A 17,464-nucleotide genomic window follows, 5' to 3' on the forward strand; every position below is an offset into this window, starting at 1 on the left:
AAGTGCTTTACAGCGATTGAAAAACAAGAAAGAAGCAGAAGTAAAACAATGGCAAGACATATTAAGGGGAAATAATAATAATGATAATAATAAAAATAGTACTAATAAAATAAAAATTAAAAGTAGAATAAAATAGTTATAGTAAATATACAAATATGTTTATTTTTGTTGTTTTTTAACTGTAATGTCTTCTACGTTGTTAGTGTTATTAGATCTAGGTTGGGTCTAAACTAAAACTCAAAAGCTCTATGAGCTCTGTACATTTGGTTCAAGGACCTCCAGGGGTATTTAGGGACGAAATAAAAGTAGTCAGTACATAAATTGCAACTTCTTGAACCCTTTTTATTTGCTGCTCCAAGAAAGGAAGTTAAGAGTTGGATGCTCTTCATATTGAAATGAGAAGATTGTGATTCTGGTTAAACATTCAGATGTCTGTGGGCCTGATTTGGGGGGTGACCAGTGGAGGGTTGACGTGATAATGTTTAGCCTACTGCCACGGATTTATTATACAGGCGCCTCCTCCCTCCAATCCATGGCCAGCTCTCCCAGACTGGCACACCCACCCTGCCGTCACTGTGGGAGAGTTGGGCCTTGTGGGCTTCCTGGTCCTCAGCTCCGCCTCGCCTCGATCTGGCCGGACAGGGAAAGCACTTCTCAGTTTAAGAACAAAAGCAACAACGAATGGACGGAGGGGGGACGAAGTAACGGCGACTCACCATCAGACCTAAATCTCACGGATTGAGATATTTGAGCCGGACTTCGGCAGGACTTAGTCGGGGGACCGAACTCCTACGAAAGGCGACAAACTTGGTCGCCTCTCATCTTTGTATCCCGACAAGTAATCCGTCGAGCTGCTTGATAAATAAGACAAGGGTCAAACTGGCAGACAGACGGTATTGTTTCGCTGCTCTTCCTCTAAACTTCGGCCATAAAAAGCGGAGTGGCTGAGGGAGGACTCCGACTTTCTATCCTTTGCTTTCTGCTCAAACGGATTTCAAGAAGAAAGGCTGATTCTGGTAATTTAGGTAAGTTTATTTTTATGTTTCAGTGAAGCGTGTCTGGCGGCGAAGTGCGCCTGTGCAGTGTGAAGCCTTTTAGTTAGTACGCCATAAAGGGGGAGTCCCTGGACTGTAACTGCCACTGGTTCAACTTCTACAGCTTTTCATCACTCTTAAACAAAGATATACCTTTAAAGACTTCCACAGTGGGATAAAGTAACACGTCTAACACTGGCGGGGCCACCACATGATCTCATACCCGTGGGTTGTTCTGTGTCACGTATGACTAACACGGTGATTTCATCACTGTTTGCCAATGTTTTTTTTGTACTCCTGACCATTTCTCTCGTACCTTAAGCGACCTAAACCTTCTGCCATGTTGTAACCTTACTAAATGGGCAACATTTCCACAGCTGTCACAAATAACTCTTCCTCTTAAATAAACAAGAGACACTTACTTAGTGGGACTCCTTTCATATTGTTGTTACAAACACCTAATAGTAAAAAGCAAAGAGAGAGAAATTGCATTAATTATATGACACAAACAAACTCTAAAACCAAAAGGGAACTTTTATTTTAGCTCTCTTTGTAACAACCAGACTCATCCATTGTGATATTAACTTGTTCAAAATTAACACCTGTTGCTTTAAGCATAAGAGTAAATTTATGAGTCAACTTCAAGCAACTTTTCACAAGTAATATTTGATGTTTAATGCTGTTTGAACTATGAGTGGAGTCTGACTAATGTAACTTGTGTTTCTCTTTAGGTTTCTGTTTTGGTAGCAGCCTTTGTGAAGAGGATACACTTCACTCTCCGGGCTGAGAACTTGGGGAAAGGAACAAAAGCCTGACTGGAAAAGGGTGAGAAACTAGACTGTGATGGATTTCTCATAGAGCCCCTTTCCCCACACTCCCACCCTTTGCGACCGGTCCCCCCCACTCACACAAAACAAAAGTCAGTCACCACACTTTGGGGGAGGGGAATCTAGTCTGGACGGGGTTTGGGCTACGACTAGTTTCATTGGTAGTTCAGAACTAGAAGTGCAAAGTAGAGGGGGAGGGTAAACAGCTGTCAGATAATTGACTTTGAGAATGAATGAGAACAGAAAGTTCTTAAAACATTATAGTCCGTACTTCTGACTGTACTGCTTACAAGTTAGTTTCTTATCCTTATCTTCAAAGTGCAAACACTTTCCTGGTTGATACAAGAAAAATCAGTAATAACTGAAATCATTGTATTTGTTTTTCTTTTCCAGTTCAGAAAACCACTTTTGATATCCCTGATGGCAACCTACAGTGAGCATAATATCAGAAATGGACTTCTTCTGGGCATGAAGGAGCCGTTTGAGGGGAAAGAATGTGAAGAAAAGCTTGAAGCTAAATGCTCCCCCAAGGATTTGCACCATTCTGCCAGCTCAAATGAAAGTAACGCGAGTGGTGTTGCCAGTTTCACCACCAACCACAACTCTGTTGTGTGCCTGCCTCTTGTATCAGAGGGGCTAAAATTGGTGTGGACACAGTCGGATCAAACCCGTGAACTTGACACAGTCCCAGAGCTTGTCCAAGCTTTTAACTTATTTCCATATCCATCATCCCAGGAAATTAACACCCTCGCCCGGGTATGTGCCTTGCCACTGGACAAAGTTAAGGTGTGGTTTATGGTGCAAAGGATTAAATACGGTATCAGCTGGTCCTCAGAGGAGATAGAGGAGACACAACGAAAGCTGGCCGGGCCTGATCTTTGTGATGACTCTGTTGAAATAAAAGAGGAAGCCAAGTTGAAGGGCAAGAGCAGAAGTTGTGAGGAATTGGTAATTGAGGAGAATGAAAGCGATGAAGTAGAGATTGTTACCCCCAGTTTCACTCCTCCAAAAAAGAAACCAAACTCTGAGTCACCAGATTCCTATAAACCAGCAAAACCCACTGCCCCATGTTTCAGTTCCACCCTCCCTCCTCCTCAGGATTCTTACTTCTACCGCCCACCAGCGGACACACCAGCAAGCACAGCTGAGGATGCCTCCCTCGATCTGTCTTTGTCATCGTCTCAACCGCATCGCCATGGGCGCTACAAAAAGACAAAAGTTCAGCTTGCTGCCCTTCGAAAGAGCTTTCTGAGAGAGAACTGGCCTGCAGAGGCAGAGCTTAGGCGTTTGCAGGAAGAAACTGCGCTGAGCCGTAATGACATTCGTAAATGGTTCAGTGACAGCCGCTATCAGCTTAGGGTTGGCCGAGGGAGCCTGGCGGCAGCCCAAAACCACTCTCAACAGACTGCTATTGGAAGTAAACAAGATCAACAAAGTCAACCTCTTTCACTTGTTACCCAAAAGATTGATCAACTAAATGGGGTGAAGGGTCATGAAGGAGTCCGTAGCAACGGGATCAGAAATTCATATTTCTTTCAGACCTTTTTGTCAAACAGCCTGGAAGCATTTGGAGAACGGGTCCTTGATGCAGAAAGCTATGTTGTAATGGAAGAGCTTTCTGGGGATGGTGACAGTAAAGACAGTAAAGACAGTAAAGACGAGGAACAAAGTGAAGAGGGACCCTTAAAACTGATCAAGATCTGCAAGATTGAGCCAGATGTTCCTCTGGAGCAAACAGAAATATTGAAATCCTCTCCCTGCTCTACCCCCTCTGGCAGCCCACCACTGACTACGTCACCTAGTAAATCTCTTTCAAAGAACATCAGCACATCAAAGAAGTCAGCCCACTCAGCCAAAGCCAGTCCTTCACAAACGCCTGTTCGCGTAACAGGGGCTTCCTCATCCGCATCCTCATCCCCTGCCCTTACTCCTGCTGGGCGACCAAGAAAAACCAAGGAGCAGTTGGATATGTTAAAGCAGTACTTCTTACGCTGCCAGTGGCCCAAGAGCGAAGATTATACTGAGCTTGTAAAGCTTACAGGTTTACCCCGTGCAGACGTTATTCAGTGGTTTGGGGACACACGGTATGCCGTTAAAAACGGCCAACTTCGCTGGGTGAAGGAGGTCCGCGACCAGTTCTTGGCAGAACTTGCAGTTCAGCAAAGCAGCAGCGGTTCCACCAACGGATGTGGCTCTGGGACCTCTACTCGGGCTGGGGGTGGCCGTAAACGAAAATCTCAAACAAATGGGACAAGCACTGATTCCCCTGATATCCAGCCATTGTTAGCATATTACCTTTCAGCTGGCTCACTTCATGAAAAAGACCTTGACTCTCTATGCAAGAAATCAAGAATGAGCTACCAGCAAGTGCGAGACTGGTTTGCTGCTCAGGATGTTACAGAGACTGACCAAGAACCTGCCTCGACTGTTGAACACACTGGAGCCAGACTTGAAAACATTCAATAAAGTTGGTGGAATTGTCCTCACATCCTTTGCACCCACAAGCATAGTTATTAGTTTGGTTGAAATTGCTTTAATTGAAGCAGGTTTGTAACATTCAGTCTTCCCAGTACAAGCCCAAAATGAGGTTTGTGTTTTTTATATATGCTGCATTTCCTGCTAATGGTAATATATTTGGACTTGAATTATAATTGTGCTGCCTGTGTTGCTGTAAATAGGACAGTAACTTGTACACTGGTTTGCTATATTTTTTGAGCTCATTATTTTTTTTTTAGATATCACAATTACATATATTTTTAGTATGTTATTGTAGAAGTATAATTTAAACTGGTTGTACGTTTGGTACCTGACCATAGCAGAAACTGTGTGCTACTGCTTCAGAAAATGCCTATGTTGATTTATCTGTTGACTGATCACTGTGTGTCATTCCTTAACAGCCAATAATTCCTTATCATGAAAAGCACACTGGACATGCACACTTTCAACTGACATCTTGCACTTGGTTTTTAAGCCTGCTGCCATTATTGTCATTAAAATCCAGTAAATTCCTAAAGAACCGTGTCATTCTTAATCCTTTAAAACTAAGAACTGTTATCATGCCTTTTGTAAACATTGTGATACATTTGCTACTGTTAAAATCATATTTATTGAGCCACATTAAGACACTGATGTAGTTCTTGATAAATATGTCACTTATCATTTGCATTTAATAGTCAAATAGTAAAAGGCTAACTTAATGAAGAATGCAGCAGTCATAAACCTGTACAGATGTAAGAGTTGCCAATTTCAATTTGGATTTCCATGTATTGATTCAGTCAGTATTTCTAAAACATATCTCTGATGTCTGGTTGAGTTTAGGGTGTAGTTTGGTTGTTTTATGACGTAGACAAACAAGATAATACACCTGATTGGATCTACTTATTGCTAAAGGAAAGGATTTAAATCCAAAGGAGAAAAATAATCCCCATTCACTTACATTACAAGTTATAGCACAAACATTTTTACATTAAAGTTAAGAGTTCATTAAGAAATGTCATTCTTTGACCTACAATGGGTGAAGTGGGTTTGAACAGAGATACCGTTTAGTTTGTTAGAAACCTCTTGCAAAAAGTAAATGACCTCAATGTTGAGGAAATGGTGTGCATCACTACAGTATGTTTTGACTTCTCTTTGTAATGAAAAGTTAATGCAATGTGATGCTGTATAGAAACCTCCAAATCATTTAGTGTCTTCCTTTGCAGGCTTCATTACTGTATTTTTTCTGTTCTAATTTGCACAATTGTGTCACTGGAAACAAGTAAAGGATTTGCCTCAATGATCATGTGTGAACGCCATGTTTTTCTGTGTACTGTTGCCACTCCATTTCATTTTGCTTGATGGTGGTTATGTTTTTTGGGCAAAAAGAAAGTTGCTGTGAAAGTTATCTGTAGTGACCAATTTTTTGCTTTTAATGGCATAGTAAGAACACATACATGACGATAAGTCAACCAACAAAGTAATGGCACAGTTTAATGCCTGAACAGAAGAACAAGGTAACATCAGTAGAATATCCATGCATTACTTAAAATAAACATATATCTTGTAATAAATGCAACAGTTTTGATATTTGGCCAAAGACTGGAAGTGAAAACTGGCTCTTCAAATGTTAGAGGGCCTTTCTCATTAATGCCTGGGTGACTGTATTGATAATCCACTCAAAAACTGGAACTGGAAAGTATCAGGAGTTTGACGCTGAGTTCTGAGGATGGGAAAAATGATCTGACTAAGCTTGTGCATCAGAACATATTAATCAGATTTCATTAAATTACTTGTGCTGGTTTATTTTGTAGCATTTCTTACCTTGAGGAAGTGCTGTAGGGTGTAGGTGTTCCTTTTCAAGGGGGGTAATTATTTTAATGAAATGCAGAAAGCAATTTATGTCAAATCTGTGAAGCATAATGTATAAAGTTAAATAACAAAAACAATGGTAGAGTCTCAACCACACTTACTGTGAACATGCTCATGAAGAGAACTGTGGCTTGAAATAGTGGTAGCTGAACCAGGAGTCTGATAAAATCAAAAGAAGTCAAGTCAAGTATGTCCTTTACTTTATGTACCAAAAGTTAAAAACAATTAAACTTTTAGCAGTAACATATCTTTGAGATCACCTTGATTTAACAGTTTGTATGATCAGACTGTAATGAAAATATTTACTACCGTCTCTCAAAAGTTTTTAGAATCTTCTTACTGTGAGGGAAGAGAGACTGGGACCTCTGTCTCTGGCCCACCCCTGCCGCTCTGCTGAGCCTTGGTGACTAAAACCAGATGAGACAACATGTTTGAGCATGAGATACTTTTGCAATCCTCTTCCAAAGTGAGGATATAAATGACAAAGATAAAAACAATTTGAAAGAAAAACTGTTGCAATAATAATAGACACACATCGTCCTAAAGTAAGCACATTTGTCCACTCAGATGTTGATAAGAGTACTAAAGACTTCAAAATATCTCTTTCTTACCTTAGGAAGAGATTAAAATAATGAGTGATCAATTTAGGATGAATCATGAATTAACTAGAGTCAACTATGTGATTAACTGCGATTAAAAATGTGAATTGTTTGTCAGCCCTTAACATTATGTGTTTGGATGATAGTGGTGGAGGCTTGGCTAAAGCTGTGTTATATATATATTTTTTAATGTCTACAAAAGCATGGTTACAAAGCCCCATCAATCTCATGTCATTCTACTTAAATATTGATCCCACAACGGAGCAATACTGGTGTCCCAATACATATTTCCTTATGGTATTGAAGCACAAGAGCTTAACAAACAGCGGGAGCTTCCATGCACTCACATACTCGTAACAAACACAGTGCTGTTCTTCCCTGCCTGCTCCACTGGTTCACAGTCATCTCTTCCTGCCCCTGTAATGTCAGCTATAGCCTCTAATAACGGTACAGCAGTGGGGCAACTTGGTCCCACTATCACACCTCTGTAACATTTATATTGAAGAGACATCATAGGGGGCGTGAACATCGCGCCTCAAACCAAAAGTTTGACAGCGCTTACACACTGGTCCAACAATTTCCCAAATGTTTCAGCAACTTTGTTTTGATCTGCATTGACACTTGGAGTAATAATAAGGACATCTGAACCTAAACACAGCCACTAAAATGGTGTGCACGAAACAAATCTCAGTTGGGTTTGATCATTTGTCTGATGTGACAGGAGCTCTGCAGTGCAACTTCACCGAGTGGTGATTTGGAGGCCGAGACATGAATCCTCATTCAGAAAGAGTTGGTGATATCTGGACACAAATCCAATCTAATCACTTGCAAACAGCAGTGTGAACAAGCTGTGTTAAAGGTGGTGAAGATTTGTTTGGGTTAAGATTTTACTAATTTTGCTAATCTGAATCAAAATCAGATTCTCTGGTCCTGATTAGTATTTTTTTGTACATATCACAGAGCATGATTGGATGTTTCATGATTAATTGTACTAGGCTGTGCAACAATGGGAATCCTGCCATGAGTTGATGTTTAGTTAAGTTTGTTCCTTGTGTTTCATGCCTGAATTCCTCCCTGTGTTTATTCTGTAGGCCTATTAGTTATCCTTTGTCTCCCTTGTGTGTTTAGTGATCCATGTCTCTTGTATTTTCTTGTGTTTCTTAGTCTTGTCTTGTGTTTCCTGTTTTTAGTTTGTAGTTCTGATCCCTTTGTTTCCAGTTTAGTTTTACTTCTTGTCCTTGTGTGTTTCCCTCCTTTTTGATTTACCGGATTAGTTTCACTCGTGTTCTGTTCCACACCTGCGTTTATTACTGTGTATTTAGTTGCTCTGTTTCTCTTGTCCTGTGTTGGATCATTGTTTGTCTTCCTTGTGTTCACTTATCTCAGCGTATGTAGTGTTTTCTTCTGAATTCAGTTAATGGAAATTTTAGTTAGTTTGTTTGTACCTTTTGTTCTTTTGTTCTTTTATTATTTAATCTTTATTTTCTGCACATGGGTCCTCCTCAGTTTTTCCCCCAACGTGACAAACCCTATGCATTTCTCAACTCAGTCATTCATATTTTCCTTAAATTTGTCTACATGAGATGATTTAGAAATAAATGACAAACATCCACTATAATATGTTGATGTAATACATACCTCATAGTTCTTGAGCGAGGGGTAACTAGTTAAAGAAGGAAAGACATTAATACAGTTTAAACCGCAGTGATAAGTAAAAACAACAGTTAAAATGTTAAGATTAGTATTCCAACTTAATCCCTGTGTTTACCTGGGGAGGTGACAGCAATAGGGAGTGACATCCTTTGGGAACTATAAAGAAGATGAAAAGTTGTTACCTATAATTGTCTAAAAAACATTAAACATGAAAGTCCTGAAATGAAATACGTTATACCCTTCGATATGAAACAGTCCTGGAGAAACCTGTGACAAACAGAACAAGCGCTCGCTTAATAATAATGTATGTAACTTATAACCTGAACTTTTTATTTTCCCTAACTTAGTGTTTAATTTTCAGACTGTTGGAACACTTACCCTCCTCTGAGAAAGCGGCTTATTCAGTTCAGCAGTCTCTCTTCTCAGCTCTAAATGCTGCTTTTTTAAGTTGGTGTATTCTCTCTTCAGCTCTAAAAGCTGCTTTTTTAACTCGGTGTTTTCTCTTTTCAGCTCCGACAGTTGCCTTGTGATAACAGACATGGGAAAAGTAGCGTTGCAACCTGAGGGGGGTTTATTTACACAGTGACAGCGGAACAACAAAACTTATTGAAATCACCTGTAACTCTGCTCAGTGACCTCCTTTAGACGCCTCTCCAGCTCTATAGATTTGTGCTTGAAGTGCATTGTAACTCGCTCCATCTGTGATCCCTGAAAAAGTGCAATCTGGGGAACAGGAAGGCCTCTTCACCACTTATCATTAAAATCACAGGAACTTAAAATTAAATGTGCTTTTCACATTATGGCTCTGTGACTCCCAAAGGATTTTTACATCAATATTTAATTAGTAGTTCTAATCTCGTCAAATATCACTATACCTAAAGCAGTCTGTTGCTGAGTGACTCATTAATTGACTAACTGCTCTGACATTTAACACACGTCTTTAGCAATTAAAAAGGGAAGCAGAGAGGGAGCTGCACAGAGGGACAGACCTGTGTAATGTGCTCCAGCCGTGATTGGATGAGCTTCACAGGGTCCTGGAAAAACACCTTTTCCTGTGGTTTCATCTGAAATAGAAAAATTGTGTAGTTATAATAAGTCGGCTGTGTTAAATAAGGTCACTCTCTGTTGGTGGTATCAGACAGTGAACTCACTCACCTCATCTGTGATGGGCAGGTAACTGCAGGTGGCTCCACATACACTGCATTGCTCTGTGGGAAAAGACATTATCAATATTAGCTCAAGTAACCTGTAACTGCATCTGGTTTTAACATACAATGATAATCAGGCTTAAAAAAGGGGTGATTAAATAACAGCTAGTTTTCATACTGGATTTGATGCATCGTTCACAGAAGATGTGGCCACAGCTGGACACAGCAAACTTGTACCCTTTCCTGATGAAGCACTGGTTGCAGTGGAACCAGTCCATTTCTAGTCCTGTGGGTTTCTACTCCTGCAAAAACACAAAAAACAACACAATAATGTTCATATCAAATATTACACTTCTTTAGTAAAGGAACAGGGCACCCTAGTCTCAAACTTTTGTGCAATACATTTGATTGATTTCCCTGGTTTGTGCCGAGCCTCTTTGTAAGATTATTAATGAGAAATGTAAAAATGACCTTTTTAACAAAATTACACCTTGAACTTTGTTGTAAAAGTTTGAAGAGTGTCGTCGATTGCTCCGTGCCTTCATCATATTTCCTACAACCCCCAAGGCGTGAACTAGAATACAGCTGCAAGCCAGGCCGTATTACTCAACATCAGTCATCAATGTTAAAAAGCCTCTGAGGCTCTACAGCAGAAAATCCCTGCAGTCAATTTAAGAATGTCTATGGTTTTAAAATAATATGTTCAAAGGTTTCAGGTGTGAATCGAATTGTAGACAACTTCTAATTTTGTTTCAATATGGTCTCTCCTCCAGTGACGTACTCTTTTTGTACGTATTATACATTTTAGGGGCATCCTAAGGAAACTTTTTTGTGTTTTATACATGTTAGGGGCAACCAGAGGGCACATTTTTAAGTTTTTAATCATTTTCGAGGCATCCTTAGGGCACTTTTTTTTGCGTTTTATGTATTCAGGAGCTTCTAGAGGACACTTTTTGTACGTTTTCTACATTTTAGGAGCAACCAGAGGGCACTTTTTAAGTTTTATCTATTCAGGGTCATCTAGAGGGCACTTTTTGCACATTTCATACATTTTAGGTACATTCAGAGGACACATTTTAAAGTTTTTATACATGGTAGGGGCAACCAGAGGGCATTTTTTAAGTTGTATCTATTTAGACGCATCTAGAGGGCACTTTTTGTACGTTTAATACATGTTAGGAGCAACCAGGGGGCACTTTTTAAGTTTTAAATCATTTTAGAGGCATCCTTAGGGCACTTTTTTGCATTTTATCTATTCAGGTTAATCTAGAGAGCACTTTTTGTACATTTAATAAATGTTAGGAGCAACCAGGGGGCACTTTTTAAGTTTTAAATCATTTTAGAAGCTTCTAGAGGCCCCTTTTTTTGCGTTTTTATACATTTTAGGGGCATCCTCAGGGCACTATTTTGTGTTTTATCTATTCAGGTTAATCTAGAGGGCACTTTTTGTACATTTTATACATTTTAGGTGCATTTAGAGGTCACATTTTAAGTTTTTAAACATTTTAGGAGCTTCTAGAGGGCACTTCTTTTGCGTTTTTATACACTTAGGGGCATCCTTAGGGCACTATTTGAGTCTTATCTATTCAGGGGCATCTAGAGGGCACTTTTTGTACATTTTATACATTTTAGGTGCATTCAGAGGGCACATTTTAAAGTTTTGATACATTTTGGGTGCATTCAGAGGGCACATTTTAAAGTTTTGATACATTTTAGGTGCATTCAGAGGACACATTTTAAAGTTTTGATACATTTTAGGTGCATTCAGAGGACACATTTTAAAGTTTTGATACATTTTGGGTGCATTCAGAGGACACATTTTAAAGTTTTGATACATTTTAGGTGCATTCAGAGGGCACATTTTAAAGTTTTGATACATTTTAGGTGCATTCAGAGGGCACATTTTAAAGTTTTGATACATTTTAGGTGCATTCAGAGGGCACATTTTAAAGTTTTGATACATTTTAGGTGCATTCAGAGGGCACATTTTAAAGTTTTGATACATTTTAGGTGCATTCAGAGGACACATTTTAAAGTTTTGATACATTTTAGGTGCATTCACAGGGCACATTTTAAAGTTTTGATACATTTTGGGTGCATTCAGAGGACACATTTTAAAGTTGTGATACATTTTGGGTGCGTTCAGAGGGCACTTTTTGTGAGTTTTATACATGTTAGGGGCAACCAGGGGGCACTTTTTAAAGTTATTATACATATCAGCAGCTTCTATAAAGCACTTTTTTGCGTTTTTTCCAGAAGTGGGGCATCCAGAGGACACTTTTCATGCATTTTCCTCCGAAATGGCACCAGGGCAATTTTAATCTTTTATTTACTACATTGGAATCCATGAGGGCACTTTAGCGCGGATTCTGAGTCCACCACTGGGTTCAGCCGATAAGTAAAGAAAAGTGCGACCTCCCAAGTCCTCACACACACTCACAACAGTACTTTTCACCACAGCAGTCTGCATGGAGGTAAAGTTTGGACTCCACTCCACAATGCTAACAGGTTTTACCTCCGACCCCCCCAGTATTTGCGAGCTAGCTTAAAACTGCAACATGTTCTTATGTGTCCTCATACTGAAACAAAGACGGAGAAACAGGTGGGGAGCTTTCCTAACACTAAAACAATTCTTCAGCACTTTAATGTGATGAAGTTGACATTTACTTACCTGTGGCTGTGCTCAGGTGTGAGCTCGTAAGCGGCGGTTATTTTCAGTTGGTTTCTCTGAGCTTTTTATTTACAGTCTATGGTTCTGAGCAGCAGCGCGCGCGCAGCTTCGTTTTCTCTGTACTGTCTCGCGCGGTACCCGCTCTATTCTGGCTGTCATAGGTGTGTGTACGTGTTTTAATATCAAACTTCTGAACCCATATGTATCTTTAATCAAGAGTTATTGTATGATTTAACAGTTGAATCACTTAAGTTTCCCTCATAAATAATTAAGTCAAAATATTTTGTGTCATTTGGTGTCATTTACTTTGAAACAACTGTAAAATCACAATTTTTAATCAATTTATTGTTTTTGGTTGGTGGGAAGAAGTAGCTTGTGTGTAATTCAGGGGCGGAAAAGTGGGACTGACTACCTAGGGCCCAAGAAATAAAATGTGTTTTCTACTACACTTATTTTTTTTTGTTATAACTGCAATAAGATAACTAGAATTGTCTGAATGAATAACACATTCAGAATTCCTTTCTGGAAAAAAAAAGGGAATCGCTTCCTGTCAACTAGATTGATCAGCTCCGTTAGATGAGCGTCTCATGCCTAAAGTAGGGAATTGTCATATTTTCATGGCATCAAGTGTGGCTGAATCTGATTGAAAGTGATCTGTAGGGTTTTATTGTTTTATTATACTTCACGAGGTTAGATTATACCAAATAATGCCACCTTGTTGTTCAACAAGTCACTCAGTGGCGGTTCTAGACCAATTTAACTGGGGGGGCCAGGCTGGGGCCAAGGGTGGTGTTAGAGGGACACATTCAACCCTGACAAAAGAGACTGAGAAGGGCGAGGACCAGCTGAGAACAAACTGGCAAAACATCAGTGCATCCCTATATACTAGACATATATATACTGTGTACTAGATCAAAATTCAGACTGACAGCAGCTGTTTGGCTGTTTACACTCAACATGAGTCCCTTAGCGCTCTAAGGGACTGCAACCAAGTGCCACACGCATGTGTTCTGCCTGTAACATCGGCACGATACTGAAGCTTTTATTGTATAATATTATTTTGGTGTGGAGGGGGGGCCACAGGGGGGTCCAGGTTCAGTTTTACAGGGGCACTGGCCCCTGTTGGCCCCTCCCCAGAACCGCCACTGAAGTCACTTGGCTTCAAATAATCTTGTTTACAGAGGTGCACAGTCTGAAGGACAATATTGTGCAGTTACATTTGCAGAAATTGAATGAATATATATATATATATATATATATATATATACACACACATACACATACTGATATGTAGCTTAGAGTTGAGTCAGTTTACCAGGATAGTTTTAAGCATACATTTTCTTTTAATGCAAATAAACCAGTATTATAGCAGCAATGTTATATTTTGTAGGATTGGCTGTGGTGATGGGGCCACTGAGATATCTTTTCAGGGGGGCCCCCCCGATTGCCTGGTGACACCCCTGTGTGTATTAGCGGAAATATAATTGATCAACAAAGTGAGTAAAATACTCATATGGATGTGGACAACTGTCATTTGACACATGTTCATTTCCCCCCCCCCATTAGTTTTCAACAGATACATATTCCTTAAGAAATAACACTCAAATCAATTTTTAAGAAATGGAGGGAGGCCAAGTGACGGTGTTCGGAAACATCTTTATATTACAAATCGGAAATGCAGATACAGGCAGGCACTGAGCTTCAAGACGTTTCAAGCCAAGAATAAAAACACAATAAAGATTGAAGAAACCAGTTCTCAAGATGAATCCATTCCTGTTGAGGATGAAAACAAACCTTAATAAAAGTGATAACACATTTCAGTTACAACACACCTTGTATACCATAAAGTTGTTTGATTTCTGTAAAGCTTTTGAGTGATAGACATCTACCTTGCATTAAAGTACTTTGTATTGCAATATTAAAATAATCTCACATTTGTAGCAGCTCAGGACTTCACATCAGTGATGGTTAATGGCCCAAGTATTGCTTTCTGTGCTATTCCACGCTTCCCTGTTTAAAAATAAATAAATAAATAATAAAGATTTCACTTCTGTTCAAGAGACCAGTTTGATAGAGTAAAGAAATTAAAATACCTAATACTGTACTCCTCGTCCGCCTGGATTTGCAGCTGGATTCACAACAGTCACAAATATTGTTATATGCAGGATTGTCCAGCAGCTCCCAACTGAATACAAGATAGGAGAGATGATAGTTAAACACCAAAAACTGTTCAGATCTCCTCAAACCTCAACTAGTCATTGAAAATTAATGTTCATCTGAAGCCTCTTTCACACATGCACTCCTGATCATTTCTAGAAATATCTTTAAAAAATAAAAATTTTGAAATTTCGGGGAGAGCGCTCCTGAAATTATCTAAAGTTGCTGGCTCATGAAAGTAATTCTTAGCACGACATCTTCTCCGTCAGCCAAAGGGGAGGGAAGACATCACCCTGCGAAAGCCACAGTGCAGTGTTAACATGACAGCAAGGGATCCAACAGAGACCTAAACTGATGACCGTTTTTGCATTTATAATAGCAGTGCCATGTGTAAACAGATGTGCACTGCTCTCAAATGATTTCCCCTTTTCAACCTTTGAATTTTCTATTTTCCTTTCGCCCCTCTCAGGTTTGCACCAGTTGTGTTATAAAAGTCATTACACCTGCACACTTAGAAAATTTTCCCAAGTATTTCCTGTTGAGCTCAGTGTGTTCCCACTTAGCGCAAACAAACATGGCTGAAAATCTGCCCCATTCAGTGTGTACTGCAACCACACTGAATACTCAAAGAAAGCATGCTTGGTGACTTAAACAATTAAAAAATTTTCACCCACATTTTCACAAAACCAGCCCTACAAAAGAAAATGGTGATACTGGTCAGAAAATAAACCTGCTGTTAAGACAACTCATGATCAGTGGAGGTTTGGTCACCTTCAGTGGTCAAGTTAGGTTAAAACTTCTATTTATTCGTTCTTATACATTGCAGCCCACCCTGAAAAAGTCAGTTTTGTGCATGTGTGAATACAGCTCAGGACTGTCTGACTGGCCCAGGAGGACACCTCATTATTCAAATTTAGATACTTCTTACTGAAACTAAGACATTTTACCCATAATCCTTGACATAGTGGCAGGCCTTCTTGGTGGGGTCAACAAGACTTGGGTCCCACGCCAATAGTTCACAGTGGATAAACACCTGTTAAAAAGATGTTAGGAAGAGTGTTTGCAAAGCATCTTTTTCCCCCCTACCCATTTTTAAAAACAACATTTCCATGAGTTCTAAGACCCTGTCATTAAAAATACATATGCAGCCACAGATAAAGAGTTTACCTCCTCTCCCAAAGCAAACTTAAAGGCTTGAAGGGACAGCTGGAGCTCTGAAGGTTTTTGCCTGGGTTCAAATTTTGATCTGGTAATCTTACTGTCCAACATGCATCTGTATAATAAAAGAGCACACATTGTTACTTTCAGTATCTGGATATGTAATAAAGTTCAGCAGGTATTGCCAGTTAAATAAACCATACCCCTTATTGTTAATTATTGGGTAAATGCTGCTTTCTGGCTGCAGCTCTGGTGTAGTTGAAGCTACACATTCGTCTAGCAGCAGCAGCAGGGGCTGATGGGATTTCTGCTCCACACTGGCCTTGATGGGGATGATGGAGCCCAGGGGAAAACTAGTGGATTCAGCTGGGCCTGAGAAGTCATCTGATACAGTAAATAAAAACATTGTTTAGTTCCACAAGTCATGACGAAGAGTATGCAATTTCCAGTGCGGTTAAGTTGAACACTCACCATTCATGAGTGCAATATGAAACACCAGATCTCCTTCACTGTATGTGTTAAACACTGGGTCATAAATCAGGGGGTACCAGTCTTTGGGCCTGCACAAATAAAGCAACAGTATCAGACACATGCAACCCAAATCCAGCAAACATTTAGTACTGTTTTAGTGGACGCTCACCTTTCATATGCACAGACAACCGGGTGATTGAAGGAGACAATGTGAGAATCAGGGGAGGAGATGTAGGTCAGATCATTAGTGTACATCAGCTCATTCCCTGTGACCTATGAGAGAGAATAAACATTACTTAACGGCATAAAAATAGATACGTTAGAGTTTGGAGGTAGCAGCCAGCTGCTCACCAGTCTCCTGAAGTTACAATCGTTGAGGTCCACACTGAAAACGGCCTCCCTGGGTGAGAAGCTGGTGGGGAAACAGTTCCCAAGACGAAGACGTGACGTATCAACCTGAGATCTGCTCTCCGTCCACACCAGGTTCACAAAACCAGGCCTACAGTCCAGGTTCATGTCTGCAAGTGAGACCACGTGGAAAAACTCAAGCTTTAGCACAAACAGTTTTAATCACAGAGGAGAAGTATTAGATTCCAGCATTTTGATTTACTTTTACCTGCATGTGCTGACACAGCAGCTGTCAGGCTTAGAAGCAGTGCACATAGCCAAAACAGAGCCATCATGACTGAACCTATGGCAGTGATCGTTTGAGTTGTTTTATTCCTTCTACCTGCAGGACATCAATCAGGAAAATCTCTTTCACCTGCCGAACCTCAATCATCTCAGCTGCAGAGACCATCCCCCTGATTACAACAAACTCAGGAGGAATTTCAGTCAGGGTGGAGCTCACAGCTCAGTGTCATGCTGACAGATTATGTGGAAATATTTTCACTTTATACTTGAAGTGACACATTTAAAATACATTAATTAATATAATAACTCGGCTTATGATACATTTCATATATTATGATAGTAGGTAAGAACACTATTACTGCATACTTAAGATCAGAAAGAAAGATAACCATCATCCATCCATTATCTATACCTCTTTTTCCCAGATAGAGCCGTGGGGGGCTGGAGCCAATCCAGGCTGTCATTGGGCAAGAGGAGGGGTTCACCCAGGACAGGTCGCCCGCCTATCACATGGCTCGCATGTACAGACAAACAACCATTTGCAGGCATGTACACACTCACACCTATGGACAATTTAGACTCCCAAATTCACCTGACAAACATGTTTTGGACTGTGGGAGGAAGCTGATGTAGCTGGAGAGATCCCACATATGCACAGGGAGAACAAGAAAACTACACACAGAAAGGAAACTGCCAGGGATTCACACCAGGAACCTTCTTATTGTGATTCATCAGCACTAACCACTGCACCATCATGCAGCCCAAG

The 17,464-nt window shown here is 40.1% G+C and overlaps 3 protein-coding genes and 1 long non-coding RNA gene across 5 annotated transcripts; 1 reads left to right on the top strand and 3 right to left on the bottom strand.

Annotated features, from left to right (window-relative positions):
- Positions 1–317: 317 nt before the first annotated feature.
- On the bottom strand, positions 318–1,509 carry LOC117827222. The gene is made up of 2 exons (XR_004634165.1): positions 717–1,509; positions 318–630 (listed from the first exon to the last, which is right to left on the bottom strand). It is a non-coding gene; the product is annotated as an uncharacterized LOC117827222 (long non-coding RNA).
- homeza (homeobox and leucine zipper encoding a) lies at positions 525–5,637 on the top strand. The gene is made up of 3 exons (XM_034703745.1): positions 525–1,025; positions 1,766–1,859; positions 2,255–5,637. The coding sequence occupies exon 3, from the start codon at positions 2,282–2,284 to the stop codon at positions 4,325–4,327; it is 2,046 nt and encodes a 681-aa protein (XP_034559636.1). The 5' UTR covers positions 525–1,025; positions 1,766–1,859; positions 2,255–2,281; the 3' UTR covers positions 4,328–5,637.
- A 109-nt stretch (positions 5,638–5,746) lies between these two features.
- On the bottom strand, positions 5,747–12,411 carry LOC117827221 (RING finger protein 212B-like). Of its 2 annotated transcripts, none has more exons than XM_034703747.1 (13): positions 12,280–12,411; positions 9,787–9,910; positions 9,616–9,668; positions 9,450–9,524; positions 9,077–9,183; positions 8,839–8,983; positions 8,699–8,727; positions 8,576–8,616; positions 8,446–8,470; positions 6,549–6,615; positions 6,310–6,367; positions 6,161–6,191; positions 5,747–6,059 (listed from the first exon to the last, which is right to left on the bottom strand). In XM_034703747.1, exons 2-13 carry the CDS (start codon positions 9,884–9,886, stop codon positions 5,984–5,986), a joined length of 807 nt encoding a protein of 268 aa, XP_034559638.1. In that variant the 5' UTR covers positions 9,887–9,910; positions 12,280–12,411; the 3' UTR covers positions 5,747–5,983. The 2 variants fall into 2 exon arrangements, 1 of the variants encoding a protein (XP_034559638.1); XR_004634164.1 differs by having other exon boundaries at positions 6,045–6,059; positions 6,518–6,615.
- A 1,504-nt stretch (positions 12,412–13,915) lies between these two features.
- On the bottom strand, positions 13,916–16,842 carry LOC117827220 (zona pellucida sperm-binding protein 3-like). Its single transcript, XM_034703746.1, has 10 exons — positions 16,682–16,842; positions 16,417–16,583; positions 16,235–16,338; positions 16,066–16,154; positions 15,798–15,978; positions 15,604–15,709; positions 15,384–15,469; positions 14,373–14,464; positions 14,213–14,289; positions 13,916–14,052 (listed from the first exon to the last, which is right to left on the bottom strand). The coding sequence occupies exons 1-9, from the start codon at positions 16,746–16,748 to the stop codon at positions 14,225–14,227; spliced, it is 957 nt and encodes a 318-aa protein (XP_034559637.1). The 5' UTR covers positions 16,749–16,842; the 3' UTR covers positions 13,916–14,052; positions 14,213–14,224.
- Between the last annotated feature and the right edge of the window lie 622 nt (positions 16,843–17,464).

Source organism: Notolabrus celidotus, chromosome 15 (assembly GCF_009762535.1).
Source record: "Notolabrus celidotus isolate fNotCel1 chromosome 15, fNotCel1.pri, whole genome shotgun sequence".
Lineage (NCBI taxonomy): Eukaryota > Metazoa > Chordata > Actinopteri > Labriformes > Labridae > Notolabrus > Notolabrus celidotus.

Coding starts and splice junctions, on each gene's coding strand:
- homeza (XM_034703745.1), top strand. CDS start 2,282: ATGGCAACCTACAGTGAGCATAATATCAGAAATGGACTTCTTCTGGGC.
- LOC117827221 (XM_034703747.1), bottom strand. CDS start 9,886: ATGGACTGGTTCCACTGCAACCAGTGCTTCATCAGGAAAGGGTACAAG. Junction 9,525..9,615: donor ACCTGCCCATCACAGATGAG/GTGAGTGAGTTC, acceptor TTTCTATTTCAG/ATGAAACCACAGGAAAAGGT. Junction 6,060..6,160: donor CCCTACAGCACTTCCTCAAG/GTAAGAAATGCT, acceptor TCCCATCCTCAG/AACTCAGCGTCAAACTCCTG.
- LOC117827220 (XM_034703746.1), bottom strand. CDS start 16,748: ATGATGGCTCTGTTTTGGCTATGTGCACTGCTTCTAAGCCTGACAGCT. Junction 16,584..16,681: donor TGCTGTGTCAGCACATGCAG/GTAAAAGTAAAT, acceptor TCTCACTTGCAG/ACATGAACCTGGACTGTAGG. Junction 16,339..16,416: donor ATTGTAACTTCAGGAGACTG/GTGAGCAGCTGG, acceptor TCTCTCTCATAG/GTCACAGGGAATGAGCTGAT.